This window comes from Aquarana catesbeiana, linkage group LG04 (assembly GCF_042186555.1).
Source record: "Aquarana catesbeiana isolate 2022-GZ linkage group LG04, ASM4218655v1, whole genome shotgun sequence".
Classification (NCBI taxonomy): Eukaryota; Metazoa; Chordata; class Amphibia; order Anura; family Ranidae; genus Aquarana; species Aquarana catesbeiana.
Window position 1 is genome coordinate 635500421 of NC_133327.1, and position 21295 is coordinate 635521715.

The window sequence follows — 21295 nt, forward strand, 5'->3', positions numbered from 1 at the left end:
TGAAAAACTAAGCAGAACAGTTACTATAGAGGAAAAGTTACTCCACCAATATGTGAAATTTGAATGACCTGTGTTAATACCTTGTATTTAGATTAGGCCAGCCACATTCTAAGCCTAATCTATCTAGCCCTGTAAAGAAAAAAATTGCTATACTTACCTGTTCTGCAGTCGCTTTGGTAAACCGGCGCCATCTATGTGCAGGAAAAAGCCGACAATGGCTGGGAAATGCCTGGGAAGTGAGGTCACCCATAGATGTCACCCATGGGGCTTCCATTGTTGGCTGCCTCTCCTACACACTGAAGCCACCACTGACAGCTCACCTGAGACCGGACCTGAGCAGCTGCAGAACAGGTAAGTATAGCGATTTGTTTTTTTACAGGGTTAGATAGATTAGGCTTATAATGTCACATATCATGCACACCCATGGCTAGCCCCTGCTGAGTTTCAACTGTATTACACCACAGCGATACTCATCATTTTGTACATTTTACACTCATTTCTACTAATGAACCAATTTATTCATCAATTTATTCATTAATCAACCAATCAATTATTGTTTATTTACTTGTACAAGTGAGGAGTGTAGGAGGGAGGACTTCCCAGAGGGGGAGGAGCCCTATGTGCCCTCCCCGATCCATTGACTGTGCCTTTTGGCATTCACTATATATACAGGGCCCACTGAAGGAGGGTTCACTGCTGAACTCTGATGAAGAAGGGACGAGCCCTTCGAAACGCGTTAGCGGGCAGTGCTATATGTTCCTCTAAAGACCTTTGGAAGGCTTCGCTCATCATTTTAACCACTTGCTGTTAGTTGATGCTCGAGGTTTACGGCACCTGATTTTACTACTGCTTGTGAGTAATTTCCTTTATTATTTTATTCAATAAATGTTTTACAAAAGATAATGCACATGGCTGGTGCGCCCTTCTCTCTTTTTATTTCTTTGTCTGCTAGGATTCCCCATCCTTGAGGGCAGCAAGGCCTGTGTCTTCCTTTCATCTATCTGGTCGACCACTTGTGCGCAGGAGTCATTTTCTGTTCTTGTATAGGCTTATAATGTAGCTGAGAGTCTTTAAGTCTTCCAGCCAGACACCCCCATCCTTGCCATGAAGTCTGACTCTTCCTTCTACATTCTCTGGTTGTGAAATAAACTAAATGTCTCACAGGGATACTGAGACACTTTTGTAATGGCCATAGTGAATGAGTAGAGCTGTTCTGGGAGCAAAGATCTTACCGCCCATGTCGTCAATGACATTCGCACCCAGTGGCTGATTCAATTGGTTCCTGATTGTCACAATGTGTTTCTCTATACTGAGGTTAATTTGAGGAGTGGGAAAAGAGTCAACATCAGCAAGGTAATTTGTGACTAAAGGGGATGTCCATAGTGATTAAACTTTTCCTTAAAATAATTATACATGTCAACATGATAAAAATTGTAATTAGCTGTAATTAATTATTCTGTATCTTTTAGCTGTAATTTGCCTCTTTTCCGTCACTACTTATCTGCTTGGAATTACACACATACTCTTCTGACAATTGAGATTTCTTATTTAGTTTCAGGTGTTGATGTAATGCTGACTGACAGAAGCTGCCTGTGTTATGGAAATTTCTAAAAAAGGATTGTGGCCGTTATTCTTTAAAGGTGAACCATGGGCACAAAATCTTCCTCCCAAATATATTTCTCAATAGCCAAAAATTATACAAACCAGTTTGTGTGCACCAAATACATCTGCAAGCCCAGATATTCATGCAAAAAAGGAAAAAAGGCTGGTGCCACGGAAGTCAGCTAAAACATCGTTTTATTATCACATGTGAACAACAGTCAACAAATCCAACGCGTTTCGGCCATCAGACCTTAATTATAGCAATAACTAAGGCCCGATGGCCGAAATGTGTTGGCTTTTTTGACTGCTGTTCACATGCAATCTTTAAACAATGTTTTAGTGGACTTCCATGGCACCAGCCTTTCTTCCTTTTTTGCATGGATTACATGGAGGTTTGCAGAGACTTCCCAGGCTGAGTGCTGTGTTCTTGAGCCTCACCAGGCATTACACAGGAGGTAGTAGCTCGGATGCACCTGTTCAAGCCCAGATATTACCTTATTAAATAGTGGAGACATCATCACTGTGCTGCACATAGCCTGTGCAAAGACAGGAGCCATGAGCGGGAGCCAGCAGGTCCATCCACTATAAAGTGGGGGCAGATACAAGACCAGTCACCCTGCAGAAGAAGAAATTAGCACTCATTGGTCTTACACTGGAAATACACAATGGACATCAAGATTCAACTAATAATATAAATTCCATTTGCATGTAGACAATTGGGTTGATTTACTAAAACTAGAGAGGGCAAAATATGGTGCAGCTGTGCATGGTAGAAAATCAGCTTCTAGCTTCAACTTGTTCAATCAAGCTAAAAAAAAACTGGAAGCTGATTGGTTTCTATGCAGAGCTGCTCCAAATTTGCACCTTTCAACTTTAGTAGATAAACCCCATAATACCTTTTTAGCCTCAAGTTCAGGATTAGTGATGATTCCTTACACATTTTAGCATACCTCCCAACTTTTGAACTTCAGAATGAGGGACACTTGAGGGAAGAAGCAACCTGCGGCACGCTACGTGTACTGTGACAAAAGTGGGTGTGACCAAAATTAACAATAGGAGGAGCTTAATGGCCGTGATTAAACAAAACCCAGGTTTCCTTGTACCTATAAAATATGCTTTGATTGCTGTGCCACAAGCTAGAGTCACAGGGATACATACAAACCCCAGCACAATCACTTAAAAAAAAAAAGAATAAAGAGCTTCCATTACAAATGTTTTTGCATAAACTATAGAAGTGTGCGTTACGTACAGAGTGCAGGGTTCAGGAGTGCATTATGTACAGAGTGCAGGGTTCAGGAATGCACTATGTACAGAGTGCAGGGTTCAGGAATGCACTATGTACAGAGTGCAGGGTTCAGAAATGCATTACAAACACGGTGCAGGGTTCAGGAATGCATTACGTACAGAGTGCAGGGTTCAGGAATGCGTTATGTACAGAGTGTAGAGTTCAGGAATGTGTTACATAGAGAGTGCAAGGTTCAGGAGTGCGTTACATACAGAGTGCAGGGTTCTGGAGTGCATTACGTACAGAGTGCAGGGTTCAGGAATGCGCTATGTACAGAGTGCAGAGTTCAGGAATGCGTTACATAGAGAGTGCAAGGTTCAGGAGTGCGTTACATACAGAGTGCAGGGTTCTGGAGTGCATTACGTACAGAGTGCAGGGTTCAGGAATGCGCTATGTACAGAGTGCAGAGTTCAGGAATGCGTTACAGAGTGCAGAGTTCAGGAATGCATTACGTATAGAGTGCAGGGTTCAGGAATGCGCTAGGTATAGAGTGCAGGGCATAATAATGCGTCACGTACACAGTGCAGGGTTCAGGAATGCGCTATGTATAGAGTGCAGGATTAAGGAGTGTGCTATGTGCAGGGTTCAGGAGTGTGTTATGTGCAGGGTTCAGGAGTGTGTTATGTACTGGGTTCTGGAGTACATTATGTACTGGGTTCTGGAGTGAGTTATGTACTGGGTTCTGGACTGCGTTATGTACATGAAGGTGGGTTCTGGAGTGAGTAATGTACATGAAAGTAGGTTCTGGAGTGAGTAATGTACATGAAGGTGGGTTCTGGAGTGAGTTATGCACAGGGTTCAAGAGAACACTAGGTACAGAGTCTATTCAGACATCTACATCTCAATACTGCACCTCTTCTCAGCTGCTACAAACCCTGCAACACACACACACCTCTCCTCTGCCTTCATCTTCCCATCCCCCAAAGTTCCACCATCCTCTACACGATTACCTTTCTAAAAGCACTTTCCTGTAAATAACTCTGTCTCTGTCACAGCTTTCTTTTTAGTGCACACTCCTTTTCAGCTCCCAAACTCCCCAACCAGATAGGAGATACGGATCTGGTGCACAGCAGGGAGGCTGTTGAAGGAGCCATGGGAGAGCTGTTCTACTTTCACTTTCATTTACTGCAGAAGGCTGGAAAAAACCCTGCCTTGGCATCTTTTCCCCAGCCAGCAATGTAAAAATGCCTCTTTCCCTATGCACTGCACTGGTTGCTTGACAAAGGGGGTGGGTATGGGTAGAAGTCCCGCCCATTCTCGACATCACAGCTTGGATCTGACAGGTGCAGTCTTTCATCGTGACTGCACAGTGCACATACAGCCAGCTTACTGGCAAGTCCCTGGCTGTGCTGGATTTTTACACTGCTACAGGTCCTATAGAGCCTGAGGTCCTATTTGATCTTAAGCAACATAATTTTGCGGGACAAAGCCCCTGTACAGTGGGATAGCGGGACAAAGGTGTAAATGCGGGAAAGTCCTGCCCAATCCGGGACTGTTGGGAGGTATGTTTTAGGGTGTTGCGCCTATCTTCAGGACAGTTGGTGGGGTACCTCCTGTACCTGTCACTTGCATCATGATTTTTGAGGACGTTGATGAAATTAGAGTATAAAGAGAATCACTCAAAATTAAAGAGCAGACCAAGGTAATGGCAGGCAGACCTGGATCATAATGAATGGTAATGGCCCTGGTTGGCCTGGATCATAACTGAGGGAAGAAGCTGAAGCATTGACAATATGCCAAAGGATAATTGTTGTAACAAAACAGGTCTGCCATGTGTCATGGGATGCGTTAGACCCTCTATGTTGCCTGGGGCAACAGGCGACAACAGGCAGAACAGATGTTAGAGTAGTGTAAGCCCTCAGACAGATGGTCAGAGTAAATGACAGATAGGAGCAGAGTCAGCAGGCTGATGACCAGGTCAGGCGCAAACAAACACATTCCAGGTTCTAGACAGGTCAATGGAGCAATAACTGGCAATGGCAAAGGTAAAAGATCAGGATAAGCACAGGCTGTGTACAAACTTAGTCCAAACAATACACATGAATAATCCAAGGCAAAGGCAGTCAGACAGAAGTCAGAGAAAGGCAAATGTCTATCCGTGGCAGAGAAAAAAGCCAAAAACCTGCTGATCAGGTGGAGACATAAAGCTCTGGTCTTGCTTTAAAGCCCACTAATGAGAGCAGGTGTGCACAGCACAGACCTGAGCTGCAGTGCTAAGTAGTGACCAGCAGGTGCTGAAGGTTACAACATGACCAGCAGTGCACAAGGACACAGAAATGTAGCACTTCTTATCACCTCTCAGCACATCAGTAGCTTTAAATTTGCACTTACAGACAACCAGCTATGCAAAACCACACACCACACTAATTTTAGTCCATATGAGTTGGCACCACAATGGTAGAAATTAGCAAATTTTCTTTGGTCTAAATACAAAGTCAGCATTCAGCATATAGAGCAGGGGTGTCCAAAATCGTAAACTTACCTAAAAGTTTTTTTTTTTTTTTAAATTCTTTGTAAAAATGCGTTCACACTTAGTGAATACATGCGGCCAAAGAAGAAATTGATAGTGTCTCTTTACTGGACTTTTTAAAACGTCGTCTTCCCAAACAAAAATCTCCCACTCTTCACAATCACTCCTTATTCAGGTCATAAGTTTTCGGTCGCACCAATGTATGTGAGTGACTGTTTTCAAGGATGAAGCACATGAAGGGCAAAACTAGAACTAAAATATCTGATGAGCACCTAGAGAATTCATTGAGAATTCCTACTACATCATCCAACCAAATTATTGATGCGTTAGCTTATCAAAAACAGTGTCAAATATCACACTAATTTTATGTTGCCCTCTTTTACTTTTATAATAGAAAATATTACAAAAAAAAGTTTTAGATAGGTACATTATCTATATCAGTGATCGTTAACTTGTGATCTGCCTGACTTTTTCTGTTCATCAGCTATCCTTAATGTTAGCGTATTTGATGTGTGGCCCAAGACAATTCCTCTTCTTCCAGGGTGGCCCAGGAAGATCAAAAGGTTGGACACCGCTGATGTAGAGCTTTGCCTCCCGCCCCCCGGTATACCACAACTCATTGTAGTTGCCATAGGTGTGCGCAGCCCATTGCATTAGAGTGGGCACCCCAAAACTCAAGCACACATGCTGTGTGTGAATGTACACAGTGTCATTAGGGTGATGGATGGTGTCAGTAGAGCAGTGGATGTGTCAGTAGGGCAGAGTGTTGGTGTCAGTAGGAATTTGGATGGTGTTAGCCAGTAGAGCAGTGGACATATCAGTAGCACAGTGGATGTGTCAGTTGCACAGTGGAGGGAGTCAGTAGGGCAGTGAATATTGTTAGTAGAGCAGAGATTGGTGTCAGTAGGGCAGTGGATGGTGTCAGTAGTTTTTTACTTTATTATTTTATTTTTTAATTATTTTTTACAATATTATTATTTAAAATTTTTTCCCCAGGGGTTGGCAAGGAAAATTTACGGTCTATCCGTCACCTGCCCATCATTGAGGGGTAGATTGTGATTGACAGGTTGTCAAGCCCAGGATTAGGGTGTGCCCAGGCACACCTGGCACACCCTGTGCGCACACCTATGGTAGTTGCCTATCTACTGGCCAATGAGCTGCCAGTGTTGCTGCACTGTAGGATACTGTGGTGGAGGCAGGTGGGGTGAAGGGGATTGGTTTATGCCAAAGTTCTACCATGTGGGATAGGTAGTAGTTAGATGTGGTTTTGCACTTCCCATTTTTATAAAACCTATGATGGCATCTAAAAAAGATGTATAATAAATATACAGATTTTCAATAGACATTGAGATTGGGGGGAAATCAACCACTGAAATATTTTATATATATATATAAATTTTTTGGTTGTGGATAAAGTGGAGAGGGATTAGAACACCTGTCAGTTTCCCCGTTAGAGAGATTTATCCCCTCTATTTGTCATGTTTAAAAGTAAAAGAAAATCTCAGATTTTGGGTCGTCCCCAGAAAAGTAATAGAGGGGAAATCTTCCAATTGGTCCCCAAGAAATGTCCCTAATTTTGCAGAGATTTCCTCTCACTCCCTGTTTGGCTATGGGACAGGAAGTGAAGGGAAATCTCTGCAAAAGGACACAGACGGTGAAAATAATTCTGATAGGGGCTATAACCCTCCTTTATTCTATCCAAAATGAAAAAAAAAAAAAAGTTTTGCCCATAGTTCTAATTTCACCAAATGTATGTCTATATAAAAGGTTGTACTTTGTATTTTTTGAACAGGCGAGGTCTGCTGCTATGATGGCATTCACAATGAAGTGTCGATCGGTGAAGGAGATTCTTGCTGTGGTGGGTATCCATATTCAGTGTCCGGGTCCCAGATGTGTTGTGGAGAGGTCCTCTATGATGGCTACAACCAGCAGTGCTGTGGTGGTAAAACTGTGCCCCAAAACTCAATCTGCTGTGGTGACAAGGAGACAGGATCGATCTACAGGCAATCCAGAGGTTTGTACAGAAATTCTGTAGAATTATTAGTGGGGGACGTATGAACATGTATGAACGTCAATGCACGCGTCAGGGGCGACTACGAATGAAAACAATGATTGTGATACACGTTACATGTCCCTGCGCACACCAAAGTGAGAGCAATATTTCTAGCACCAGAACCCCTTCGTAGCTTTAACATGATGACCTATAGGGGCTTTTAAAGTGTGCCTATGGAAAATATAGGGTACTCAAGTTTGTCGCCATTTCACAGGTGCGTGCAAATTTAAGGGCCCTTTCACACTGAGGCGGGGGCGGTAAGCGGCGCTCTACTGTCGGTATTCGGCCGCTAGCGGGGCGATTTTACCCCCCGCTAGCGGGCGAGAAAGGGTTAAAAACCACCGTAAAGCGCCTCTGCAGAGGCGCTTTGCCGGCGATATAGCCGCGCTGTCCCATTGATTTCAATGGGCAGGAGCGGTGAAGGAGCGGTATACACTCCGCTCCTTCACCGCTCCGAAGATGCTGCTGGCAGGACTTTTTTTCCCTTCCTGCTAGCGCACCGATCCAGTGTGAAAGCCCTCGGGGCTTTCACACTGGAATCAAAGCAGCGGCACTTTTGGGTCGGTTTGCAGGCGCTATTATTAGCGCAATAGCGCCTGCAAACCGCCCCAGTGTGAAAGGACCCTAAGGTTTGACATGTTAGGTGAATTTTTCACTGATATTTAGCGTTTCCTAGACCTTTGTAAAATCGCATGACATAAAAAAATTGGAACAGCTACTGTTTTATTCTCTACGATGTCTGCTTTCAGAAAATATATAAGGTTTTGGGGGGGTTTATGAAATCTTCAGGCCTAAAATGATTTTTTTCAGCATGTGTGCAAAGAATGCAAAAATGGTTCTGGCAGTGAAAGGGTTAAGCAAAACCTTTCACTGAAAGTTCCTCTAGGTCAGTGGTTCTCAACTCCTGTCCTCAGGACCCACTAACAGGCCAGATTTTAAGTATTACCTTGGGGAAGATGCAGACTAGAATATTGCAATCACTGAGCAGCAAATGATATCACCTGTGATGTATTTCAGTTATCTTGCAAACCTGGCCTGTTAGTGGGCCCTGAGGACAGGAGTTGAGAACCACTGCTCTAGGTGGACACAGAGAGCATTCAGAGCTGTCATATATATAAGACACACATTGATGCAGCTCTGTATTTAGTACCACATTAATAAATCATTTTTCTTTTTTTACTACAAGCAGCGCAGGTCCCTGAATTTGACTTATTAGCTTCCTGCAATGCTCAAGAATTTGACATGGTATCAGCCTTCTGTAATTCCCTATACAGCAGAGCTCAGACTAGGATAGAAAGGGGCAGCACTGGGAGCCGATAAGCCGTGTGACATGTACATTTGTTTACAAGGAACACATTTGTTGATATATTAGAAGACTACAGGTGGATGACCACATTAGTCTTGTGTGGCTTTTCCACTATCCAGTCAGCTGGCTAGAGATGGAGAGAAGAAACCACCGTATTCCTTAACTGTAATTGGTGGCATGCTGCTAGCACTGCTGCATAGCAGAGCTGTGTAAATTTAAGGGCCGGGCGGATTGAAATACAAATCCTTTGGCAGGTAAAACAGCTTCCATAAATGCATTTCATCTGTATAATTAGCTGTTTAATTAGAGTTCAGTTTTAACCTCTTACCTTTTAAACGCTACCTTACGCATATGTGCAAGGGCAGGGTCGGTGCGCTTTAATGCCCACATGGCACACCAATGCGTCCATGTTGCACAGCTGTTCTGTACTGACAGTGTTCTAATGTATGGTATACACATACAGCATTTTTTAGTTCAACTGGGGGTTCAACGAAAACCTGACAGATCCCCAAATACACACAAGTGATGCGAATGTGGGGAACTCCCTCACCACATTATTGTTTTCTGACAGTGGGGGCTCCCCCCCCCCCCATCATCAGAATACACAGATCAGCGCTGCAGTCATTGACTGCCTGTGCTGATCGAATGCTGGTTTTCCAGCTGGACCATTTGACACAAGCCAGTCATTGAACCAGCTTACGTTTAACAGAGAGGAATACACATGGACTAAAAGTCGGATGGTTCCTGCTGAATTGGCCGATTTTTGGTCCATGTGTACTCTGCTTAACAATGTGCTCCCAGCAAACTGGCTGAGCTGTCACATGTCTGTGAGCCGGTGGTGAAGTTCCTGATGATGTGACTACTGTGATTGGCTGTTTTTACCGCCCTCCAGCCACCCAGGTGAAGAAGGCCTAAAAAAGATTATTGATTCCTAGATGTTTGGACTGGCACTCTCATTAGACCATTTACAGTTTGATTTTAAAATGTGGGTCCTCTAGATAAGGGGCAGCCTATTGTTGAGAGCAGTCTCATTGGAACTACTTCGGTGTTGAATCCAGCACCTCTAAAGCCGGCCATAGATGGATTGAATCTTGGCCGGTTTGTAAGTAGAGTGCAGTGTGGTGTGGAGGTGATAATTCACACAGTCAGGTGCAAAGAAAACTGAAAATTGTATTGACGTAATGTAGCAACTATTCACAACAAACCCAATGGGAAGTCTTTCCAACCCGGGTACACTCAGTTTCCAGAAACCTGAAGAGAGCGAGAGATCTGTTAAGAGGGCAGAATGCAGCCAAGCTGTCTCGTGCCCAAGTGGGAGGGTGTCCAGAGGTATTACAGACCCTACACTTTCCCTCCTCGCCAGGAACTTTTCCCTACCGCTAATACTGTCCTGGGGTACCTTTCCCTATGCTACCCACTTGCATTAAGCATGCCAAACCTGGGAGCCAGGGCCTTAAATAGGCTCTGCCTGACCCAAGATGGCTGCCAGAGTCACATGGGGTGGCAGCATCCCCAGTGACCCAGTAAACCATAGAGGAACTATGTTCCTCTTGACTTCCTCTCCAGCTGCATGGCTGCAGTGGGTGAGCGCAACCTGCAGTGGCTACAGGTTCAACAGGGACTGGCTGAGATTTAAACCATCTATGGGCAGACTGGTTGTACTGAAGTTGATCCATCAAAATTTTCCACCTGTGGTGGAAGGAAAGAAAGATTGTCCCTAATCTATGGCCTGCCTTAGATATATATATATATTTATATATATATATATATATATATACACTATATTGTCAAAAATATTGGGACACCTGCCTTTACATGCACGTGAACTTTAATGGCATCCCATTCTTAGTCCGTAGGGTTCAATACTGAGTTGGCCCACCCTTTGCAGCTTTAACGGCTTCAACTTTTCTGGGAAGGCTGTCCACAAGGTTTAGGAGTGTGTCTATGGGAATGTTTGACCATTCTTCTAGAAGCACATTGGTGAAGTCATGCACTGATGTTGGGTGAGAAGGCCTGGCTCGCAATCTTCACTCTAATTCATCCCAAAGGTGTTCTATCGGGTTGAGCTCAGGACTCTGTGCAGGCCAGTCAAGTTCCTCCACCCCAAACTCGCTCATCCATGTCTTTATGGACCTTGCTTTGTGCACTGGTCCAAATAATTTGGTGGAGGGGGGATTATGGTGTGAGGTCCAAGACATTTTGGGCAATTTCATGCTCCAAACTTTGTGGGAAGAGTTTGGGGATGGCCCCTTCCTGTTCCAACATGACTGCGCACCAGTGCACAAAGCAAGGTCCATAAAGACATGGATGAGCGAGTTTGGGGTGGAGAGACTTGACTGGTCTGCACAGAGTCCTGACCGCAACCCGATAGAACACCTTTGGGATGATTTCGAGTGGAGACTGCAAGCCAGGCCTTCTCGTCCAACATCAGTGCCTGACCTCACAAATGCACTTCTGGAAGAATGGTCAAACATTCCCATAGACACACTCCTAAACCTTGTGGACAGCCTTCCCAGAAGAGTTGAAGCAGTTATAGTTGCAAAGGGTGGGCCAACTCAATATTGAACCCTACGGACTAAGACTGGGATGCCATTAAAGTTCATGTGCGTGTAAAGGCAGGTGTCCCAATACTTTTGACAGCACTAATTTTTGAAATAGGGCGGCATGTAAAAATCAAATTAAAAAAGATTTATTTTCCGTTAGAATGAAAGGAGTCAGCAGTGGAATTTTCAGGAACATCTTTAGAAATAAGAAAAAGTAAAATGTGATGTTTAATTCAAAGAAATTCTATTGTAGTCGGCTTATTCCAATCATCAGCGTTGACCAGACGCATCTCCCCACTTCATTTTTAAACACGTATTTGCCAAGCACGGCGTCCTTTAACAAAATAACATTGAATTGACTTTCTCACACCAAATCAAATCTCCTTTGTCCCAGTTCAGTTGTCTTTGTCAATATGTATTTTATAAATGGAGTGAATTAACAGATGCTGTTGGGAGGGAAGTGCAAGAGCAGCATTTCCATTTTAGTGCTCTCTCCGGGCGTAGGATGGGTTGTGTAGGAGCGGGATACAGGTGCCCGTGGGAGATGGAACATGCTTTGCATTTCGCCATATGAATGAACGCAGACAATCGTGGCTATATATTCCCCATGTACTACCAGCTTTTACTACTGCTTATTTATAGCGACTGCTTGTCCTAGGCTAATATTCGCACAGCCTAGTGCGTTCTGAATAATCCGCGGTGAGATTTATCATTGGGTTGGGAGTATGTCACAGATCATAAAAGATTTCTGTCTGTATGGAAGAGATATGGAGATACTAGATTACCATTGACTAAAATTTCATATCATCTTCAACATGGTAAATTAATTTCAAAAGTCATTGTCAATATTTTATATAATAATACCTGATGATCCTGCATTAGAAGGTCCCTGTTCAGGTGCTACTTATAGGGTGACAACACTCTGTTCCTGTTTCATAATTGTTCCCCAGAGCTGTCACACTGGCTTCCAATAGAGACCAGGGAAACACATTGTACAGGCATTTGGCTTTCATTGTCACCATCTGGAAACCAGCCCCCAGAAACGCCAAGCAGCCATCATTAGACAGGTAAATGGCTACAAAAAGGCTGCAGGAGGTCAGCAGCGCTGAGCTGTAACGAAGGATGAAAAGTAGGCAAACAATGTACAGTATTTATCGGTGTATAACACACACCCCAATTTTAGGAGGGAAGTTTAAGGAAAAAAACTTACATTTTAAATAAAAAACTTTGAAGCAAAATTAGGGTCACAGCTCATCAATGCACCCTGCTCAGTGCCCATCTGCAGCCTCTAAATTGCCCATCAATGCAGCCTGTTCATTGCCCATCTGCAGCCTCTAAATTGCCCATCAATGCACCCTGCTCAGTGCCCATCTGCAGTCATTAAATTGGCCAACAATGCAGCCTGTTCAGTGCCCGTCTGCAGCCTCACCTTTCCCATCATTGCAGCCTCGCCAGCAGGGCTGGTGCTACCACTAGGCAAACTAGGCAACTGCCTAGGGGCGCCCGGACACTGGTTTGCTGCAGCATGTAACTAACTCAGTCTCAGGCAGACCGGCAGTGTAATTAGAGGCGCAGTGCAGCACTGGAGCCAGCGCTAGAGGAAGCTGACCCGATGCTTCCTGTATAGCGCCAACTCCTTTCACATGGGCAGGGCAAAGGGGGTGCAGTCAGGGGTGGAGCCAATGGGGGCGGCAAAATTAGATTTTGCCTAGGGTGTCAAAAGTTCTTGCACCAGCCCTGCTCGCCAGTGTTGGATTATCCCTGCTGTCTCCTAGTGAAGAGGAGGAGCGAGCGCCGCTGAATTACACAGAGCCGCAATATCCTGTGTAACCGGCGCTCCGTCACTGACAGCCACGCCTCCTGGCCCTGCTCATATTATAGACAGAACAGTGGCCCAATGCGGGGCCAAGGAGGCGTGGCTGTGAGTGATGGAACACCGGGTACACAGGAGATTGTGGCTCTATGTACGGTAATTCAGCGGCGCTCGCTCCTCTTCCTTCTGAGACAGCACCCACGATTTTCCCCTGATTTTAAGGGGAAAAGGTGCTTGTTATACGCCGATAAATATGGTATTTAAAAAAATTATGTTTACATTTTTTTTTTTTTTAAATATTAATTAAAAAATGTATTTAAAAAATGATGATTGTTTCTAAAACAGTGGGGCTGATTTACTAAATCTGGAGATTGCAAAATCTGGGGCAGCTGTGCATGGTAGCCAATCAGCTTCTGACTTCAGCTTGTTCAATTAAAGCAAAAGTAAACCAATCGATTTAACATTTTCAAAAAACTGTTGCATTCCCGACACCTGCCGGGAAAGTAACTGTCACATTGGTTGTGCTCTCAACCAAACTGTCAAACCATCAAATGGCTGGTGTCATAACTGATCACATGTGCAGCATCATGGCAGTCAAAGATTAACTATTTTAGCCCCGGAAGGTTTCTCCCCCTTCATGACCAGGCCATTTTTTGCAATATGGCACTGCATTATTTTAACTGGAACACAAGATCTCCATCTTTCCCCTCTCACAGAACGGCTATCTGCCTTGTTTACATAGGCAGACTGCTGTTCTTCCACTCTAGAGAATGATCGGTGGGTCTCGGTGGACCCGCTGACTGGCTCCCGCTGTATCCAATCACAGCTGGAGCAGGTCACCGGCAGCGTGCGCCCCAGACCATGTGCACGAAATCATGTACAGGTAAGTGATTTCACGCAGGAGGGCCGCCCTGCCACAGTATGCATTGGGGTAGTTCTTAAAGGGTTAAACAGAGGCCAAGATGGCAGCTAACTTGGCTGAAAACGATAGGACTGTTTACTTCCACTTTAAGCTTTGACAAAAAAAACCTGGAAGCTGATTGGTTTCTATGCAGGGCTGCACCAGATTTTACACTCTCCAGTTTTACTAAATCAACCCCACAGTGCTTTGAAAACTAAATCAGTTAGGTTTCTGCCACCCCACGCTGGTACAACAAGTCATGCATGTGTTTTTACATGTTTCTGCGCATTGCATTTAGGGCAGTGCATTCATTTCAACAAGCTGCCCTACATGCTGGAAACATGCGAAAGAAGTTCCCAACCCCTTTTTAAAGATGCGCCACATCGAAACCCATGGTAGTTTTCTCACTCGCATTAGCAGAATGCGTGGGAATGCCATTCAAAACAAAAAGGCACCGCCATGCATCTGCTAAAGGGCTATGCATTTTTGTGTGTTGCGGTAAAGCAGGTGATTTTGCATGTGTTCCCGCAATGCATAAGTGTGACTGTAGCCTTAGGGGTTACAACGACCTGTTAAAAAACAAATGCAGCAAATATTTAAAAGCACCTTTTGGGCCACTGAAATAGTCCCTGAAAAATGTTGCAATGATTTTGCAGTGTGTGGTAGTACCTGAAATATGGATTTCACCGAGAGTTGAAAGTTTGCCACCAATCATCTTTGCTTGCGCGATGACGTCACCGCCATAGACCCCATCCTGGTTGTTTTTTCTTCTTAGTCTATGAAGATTACTCTCTCACATTTTTGTCATAGACTTTATTGGATTCATTTATGTGGCATCCTAATGCATCTATTTTATGTATAGCTTTGTATGGACACTTGAAATGGACTATCTGGGGTTGATTCACTAAAAGTGGAGAGCGCAAAGTCTGGTGCAGCTGTGCATAGTAGCCAATCAGCTTCTAACTTCAGCTTGTTCAATTAGGGCCTTTTCACACAGGCTATCCGATCACGTCCGCCTGTCAGTTTTTCATGCAGTCCTGAGCGGACCCTGCAGTCTCCTCTATGGAGCGGTGGATGTCAGCGGGCACATATCTGCTGACATTCTACGCCATACAATCCGATCCTGCCTGCAGTCCTATTTTCCATCCGTCTGGCGGATTGGAACAAATAGAATCGGATGGAAATGGACAGGCGCTCCATTTCCATCCGAATTCCCCATAGAGGAGAGCGGGACGGATAAAGGACTCCCCGTTGCGGATAATAAAACCGGTGCCCTCGCTGTGAGGGCGGGACAAGCGGATCAGATGCCTATATCCATCTGCTGAAGGAATACCGCTCTTACTGGGTAACGTGTGAATAGCAGCCTCTACAGATAGGCATTGTGTGCTTGGTTTATACTGTGTTATGCCCCGTACACACGGACGGATTTTCCGATGGAAAATGTCCGATCGGAGCGTGTTGTCGGAAATTCCGACCGTGTGTAGGCTCCATCGGACATTTTCCATCGGATTTTCCGACACACAAACTTTGAGAGCAGGCTATAAAATTTTCCGACAACAAAATCCGTTGTCAGAAATTCCGATCGTGTGTACACAAATCCGACGCACAAAGTGCCATGCATGCTCAGAATAAATAAAGAGATGAAAGCTATTGGCCACTGCCCCGTTTATAGTCCCGACGTACGTGTTTTACGTCACCGCGTTCAGAACGATCGGATTTTCCGACAACTTTGTGTGACCGTGTGTATGCAAGACAAGTTTGAGCCAACATCCGTCGGAAAAAATCCTAGGATTTTGTTGTCGGAATGTCCGAACAAAGTCCGACCGTGTGTACGGGGCATTAGTCAGTGGAAAGTGCCTATAGTGCTGACGAATACAATTACCGCTTTCATAAGGAGTGACTGTGCTGTGTATCTGTGCCTCCATGCTTGGAGTGAAACTACGCGCCTTACTGCTGTAAATACTCTTTCTACTACCGTCTCTCTGGTAATAAACGTTGCCTACACTCTACCTCCGCTTACATACTGTATATTACATATTGTCAGGAAAAAATGTTTTTCATTTAAAATGTGCATTTAGTAGTTTGCTTGAGTTTGCCTTTTAAACATTAAAGACCCATTCACACCTATGCATTGCAGTGCCTTGTGGTAACACACTGCAGCTCACCATGGTACAATGAATGGTGCATGTCTGTTTTTTAGGCCCATTGTGGTGCAAAGGCAGCCCACTTAAATGAATAGCCTGCCTTAATGCAATGCATGCTTATGCAAGATATAACATACGTTAAAATGTGTGCTGTCAATGTGCCTGCTCTCTGTGCAATGTGTTGTGGTGTTTTACATTGTAAATGGCCCCCCACTGCATTGTACAGTAGAGTGCAATGCATACTGTGCCACAATGCACATGCAGTGCATTGTGGTGTGCTGTGTTTTGAAAAAGAGTCATGTCCTTTTTCTCATCTGTTGGGATGCTTTAAAGTCTTCAACCCAGATAGCAAGCAATTGTGCTGCAAGATTGAAAATTACTTGCTAAGCTATTGCTAGACTTGCCAGGCTTCACAAGTTTGCTGCACAATTGCAGCAAGTCTGCATTGCATGACTCCAGATCAACTTTCTTTGCAAACATTCTGCAAGTCTGCTGCACGTTCTGATCCAGTTATGTTGTGCAATAGTCATCCCGCCACAGGGGTCGCTGTGGCTGAATTTTCATGCTGTAGACTTGCAGAGCTCTTGCTGTAGACTCACCACTGCAACTTTGCTCTTGCTAGAGACTTACCATGCAAATTTGCTACAAATTGGAAAAGTGTCAACTAGAACTTGTGCTTCTATACAACTTACCAGTAAAAATGTGCAGCAAGTTAAAAGAATTGCAATTCAACACTACCACAAATTTGTGGCAAGTTATCCTTGCTATCTGGGAAGTAGTACTAAACACCCCCAAATAATTGCCTTTAAATATATATATTTTTTTATATGTGTGCAGAAACATTGCACTTTTTACACCTCATTGCCGCTGGCTCCTAGTCGTGCAGCGCTCACTGCTTCCCTGAACTTTCAGATAGTGTCGGATATGTCCCGCACATGTATGGAGAACAAGGGACAGTGTAGGCTCCAATTACTCATCTGAAGGAGGGGGGAGCAATTTTTGACAGTCAGTCAGACAGTCAATCAGTTGGTATGGACAAAGGGGAAAAAAAACTGTGCTAATCCAATGAACTAATATGGGTGGACAAATCCCAAAGCTGCAATTAATGTGGGATAAACCAGATATAGATGAAAAAGAGAAAATCGCATTTAATAAAGTCCAAATTAATAATATATAGTATTCCAAATGCTTGACCAACTGGAGATATGTTCAATGTTCACCCGGTGACTAAATCACAAAAAGTGTACCATCACCTTGTGGAAAACATGCTTACCAGATTGCAAGCCAAAAAAGCAGATGGCTAAAACACCAGCCTGGGCTAGCGGTTTTGCAAGATGGAATATATAAATTTCTAACCTTTCAGCATGGGTTGGTGTTGATTCCTCAATTCGTTTTTTTGTATTGCCCAAAAAAGAAAAATAACAGCGTAATATTGTCAAAAAAATGTAACTGAATGCACAATAAATACAATTGCACTCACACTGTGAACAACCAAGGATTGCACAAACAGAAAACCACCCAGTGGATAAAGCAGGATTATGTGTACCGTCACCACATAGAGGGCCTCCTTACCAGATGCCAAACCAAACAAGGCAGATGTCTCTTTATGAAAAAACTCAGATGGACCCAGACAAACAACTTGATTGATGGGCAGAATAGCAACTCTCAGCGGAGAACCAAGTGATCCGTAGAGCCGTGGGTGTCAGTTGGTAATACCCCAATAGAGGATACAATAAACCATAGCGTAATAACGTCAACACTGGTTTATTATATAAAAAAAATTGCACTTACAAACAACGATAAAAATCTTGCACAAATATATGAAGCCAGCCGCAATGCAAAAGCTCCCATCCTCCTCAACGAGACAGCGTGGTGACATCAGCACGTACCTCCTCAGACGCGTTTCGTCATAGCTAACATTTTCAATGGGGAACATGCAGTGTGCTGAGTCACCACCTCTTATACTACCACACCTCGGTCTGAGTCCCGGATGTGAGTCTGTAATCGCCATCTTAATCATGGGCAGCCCTTACAATAGCGCTGTCCATAAAGGCATTGGTAAAACCATTATTTAAAAAAGATTATCTATAACCAAAAATACAAATAATCTATCTCCACATATATTAATTGTGGACAAAGATAAATTAAAAAAAGAAAAAGAAAAAAAGAGGAAAAAACTTTTATAAAGCGCATCCCTATCATGCCAATAGACATGAAGGGGAGAATTAACATAGACCAGAAATGTTGTCTAGATGAGGTGATATTAATATAAAATGTGTATCTGACTAATCAAATTATGTGACACATATACACTGTATATAATGAAAAATTACAAACACATACACATTCAAAAATATTTATATTTCAAATATGAGTGTATATTACCATTAATCGATAAAAAAATTTTTTTTTTTATTTAGTGAAGTTGATAAGTGTTAATTGTGTAGTGAAAAATTTTACTTAAATTGATGAGATATAAACACTGAATCGCCTTAAGCAAGTGATGAAAAATAATTGAATGATAAATAAAGAATTTTTTTATTTTATAATAATAAATGAAGAATTATTTAATAACAAATAAATATTAAGAAAAGTGAATGGAATTAGGATAAAAGTAAAATTGAACGTTCCAATAAGAGATGGAGTATGTAACCTCTCTCTGTTGGATGGACAATACCAAACATTGCTATAATAATCAATATAGAAAATAATATTTTATAATTGAAATAATAAAATAACTGATAAAGATAAAAATTGTAGAAATAGTCACTATATGTGCAGGCCCCCACATACGTGTCTCAGACCAGGTTCACAATATTCATTCAGCCTAATGCCCTGTACACACGGTCGGACATTGATCGGACATTCCGACAACAAAATCCATCGATTTTTTCCAACGGATGTTGGCTCAAACTTGTCTTGCATACACACGGTCACACAAAGTTGTCGGTAAATCCGATCGTTCTGAACGCGGTGACGTAAAACACGTACGTCGGAACTATAAACGGGGCAGTAGCCAATGGCTTTCGTCTCTTAATTTATTCTGAGCATGCGTGGCACTTTGTGCGTCGGATTTGTGTACACACGATCGGAATTTCCGACAACAGATTTTGTTGTTGGAAAATTTTTTAGCAAGCTCCCAAACTTTGTGTGTCGGAAATTCCTATGGAAAATGTGTGATGGAGCCCACACACGGTCGGAATTTCCGACAACAAGGTCCTATCACACATTTTCCATTGGAAAATCCTATCGTGTGTACAGGGCATTAGTGTCATCCAATATTTTATACATCTCTGTCATGTAATACTTTTTGTCAAGGACCACAATACCCCCCCTTATCAGCCGGTCTAATTACAAGATCCTTATTTTTAGACAGGAATCAAGACCTTCCTGCATGATTTTGGAATTCTTAGCTTTTTTAACCTCCAGAGATTCGAGGTCCCTCAAAATCACATCTCTAAAGACCTTAAGGGATGGAGCCAAAACTCCTGGGGGGTTGAATAGCGAGGCATTAGCCAGACCCGAGTGGAGATATCCACTATTTGGCTGGTTACTAATGCTGGTAATGGGATTAACAGTTGGTATGGACGCAAGAAGAATCCTCTGTGTTGCCAGCCAGGACTACGCACACAAAGGTGGCTCCTTGAGACCCTGTAGAGCCACTTAGAGACAGGAAGTAGGAAAGGCGGCATATGGAGAGAGAGAATTTAAAGCAAACTATAAGATTTTCAAATGAACATTCATACAAAATTTCCTTAGTACATTTGATGATTTGGTGAATGTCATTTGAAAGTAGTTAATACAAGTTTGCTTTTAACATTCGATTTTGGAGTGAATGGACTTTTCCGAACAAAAATCACATTCGCTGTCAGATATTCATTCCTTCAAGAAAAATTTTCCAATCCTGCACCTTCGAATTTTCTTGTCACTGCGGTCAACGATCGTTAATTTCACCCCAATAACCATTAGAAAATTGAGCAAACGCTTTTAAAATTAAACATTTTTAATGAAATTCTACTAGAGCAGAGGTCTCCAAACTGTGGCCCGGGGCCAGATGCAGCCCTTTGCCAGGCCATTTTTTTGTGATGAGGCACTGTTACTTTAACTGACAATTGCGCAGGCATGCGACGCTGTACCCAAATAAAATGTATGTCCTTTTTTCCCACAAATAGAGCTTTCTTTTGCGCTGTAAACAAAGAAAGACCAACAATTTTGAAAAAAAAATATATATTTTTTACTTTCTGCGATAAAACATTTCCAATAAAAAAAAAATGTAATCTAATTTCTTCATCAGTTTAGCCCACTATGTATTCTGCTACATATTTTTGGTAAAACAAATCCCAACAAGCGTAATTGATTGGTTTGCGCAAAAGTTATAGCATCTACAAACTATGGGATAGATTTATGACATTTTTATTTATTTGTTTTAACTAATAATGGCGGGGATCAGCGACTTATAGCGGGACTGCGACATTGTGGCAGAGAAATCGGATACTAAGGGACACTTTTGACACTTTTGTGGGGACCAGTGACACTAATACAGTGATCAGTATTAAAAATATGCACTGTCACTGTACTAATGACACTGGCAGGGAAGGGGTTAACATCAGGGGTGATCAAAGGGTTAAATGTGTGCCTAAAATGTGCTTACTCACTGTGTAGGTGGTGCTTGTACTATCGGAAGGCAGAGATACGTGTTTCTGCTTTGCAGAAACACAGGATCACTACCTTCCCTACTGACAGAACGTGAGTCTGCCTTGTTTAAATTGAACATTGAGTCTGCCGCACCCGCTGATTGACTCCTGCTGTGTCCAACACAGCGGGAGCGGGTCACCGGCAGCGCAAGTGTGCGCCCCAGACCCAGAAGTGCAGGATCATGTACAGGTACATGATTCTGCACAGGAGAGCCGCCTTGCCGTCTTATATGTACAGTATACGGTCAGCAAGTAGTTAAAGCCATGCATGTTAATGCAGACCCCCGGTGGGTCGGTCGGTCGGGTCTAATGACCCGGTTCCTGTTTGGCCGGGAGAAGAATCAGTGTGACAATAGCGTGACAATAGTGCCTGTTAGAGCCTCAGGCTCTAATCACATGCTTCAAAAAAAAAAAAACCCCATTGGAATCCATGCGTCCGGCACCCCGCATGTAGATTAGGCGGCCGGAAGCCTGGATAGGGGAC

At 43.3% G+C, this 21295-nt stretch overlaps 1 protein-coding gene across 1 annotated transcript in view; it reads left to right on the top strand.

Moving 5' to 3' along the window:
* The window catches only part of USH2A (usherin), a 1400924-nt gene that overhangs the window by 1013097 nt on the left and 366532 nt on the right, over positions 1–21295 (top strand). Inside the window, exon 51 of the mRNA XM_073628975.1 lies at positions 7150–7371. Coding sequence (XP_073485076.1) covers positions 7150–7371 — 222 coding nt within the window. The remainder of the gene's footprint in view (positions 1–7149; positions 7372–21295) is intronic.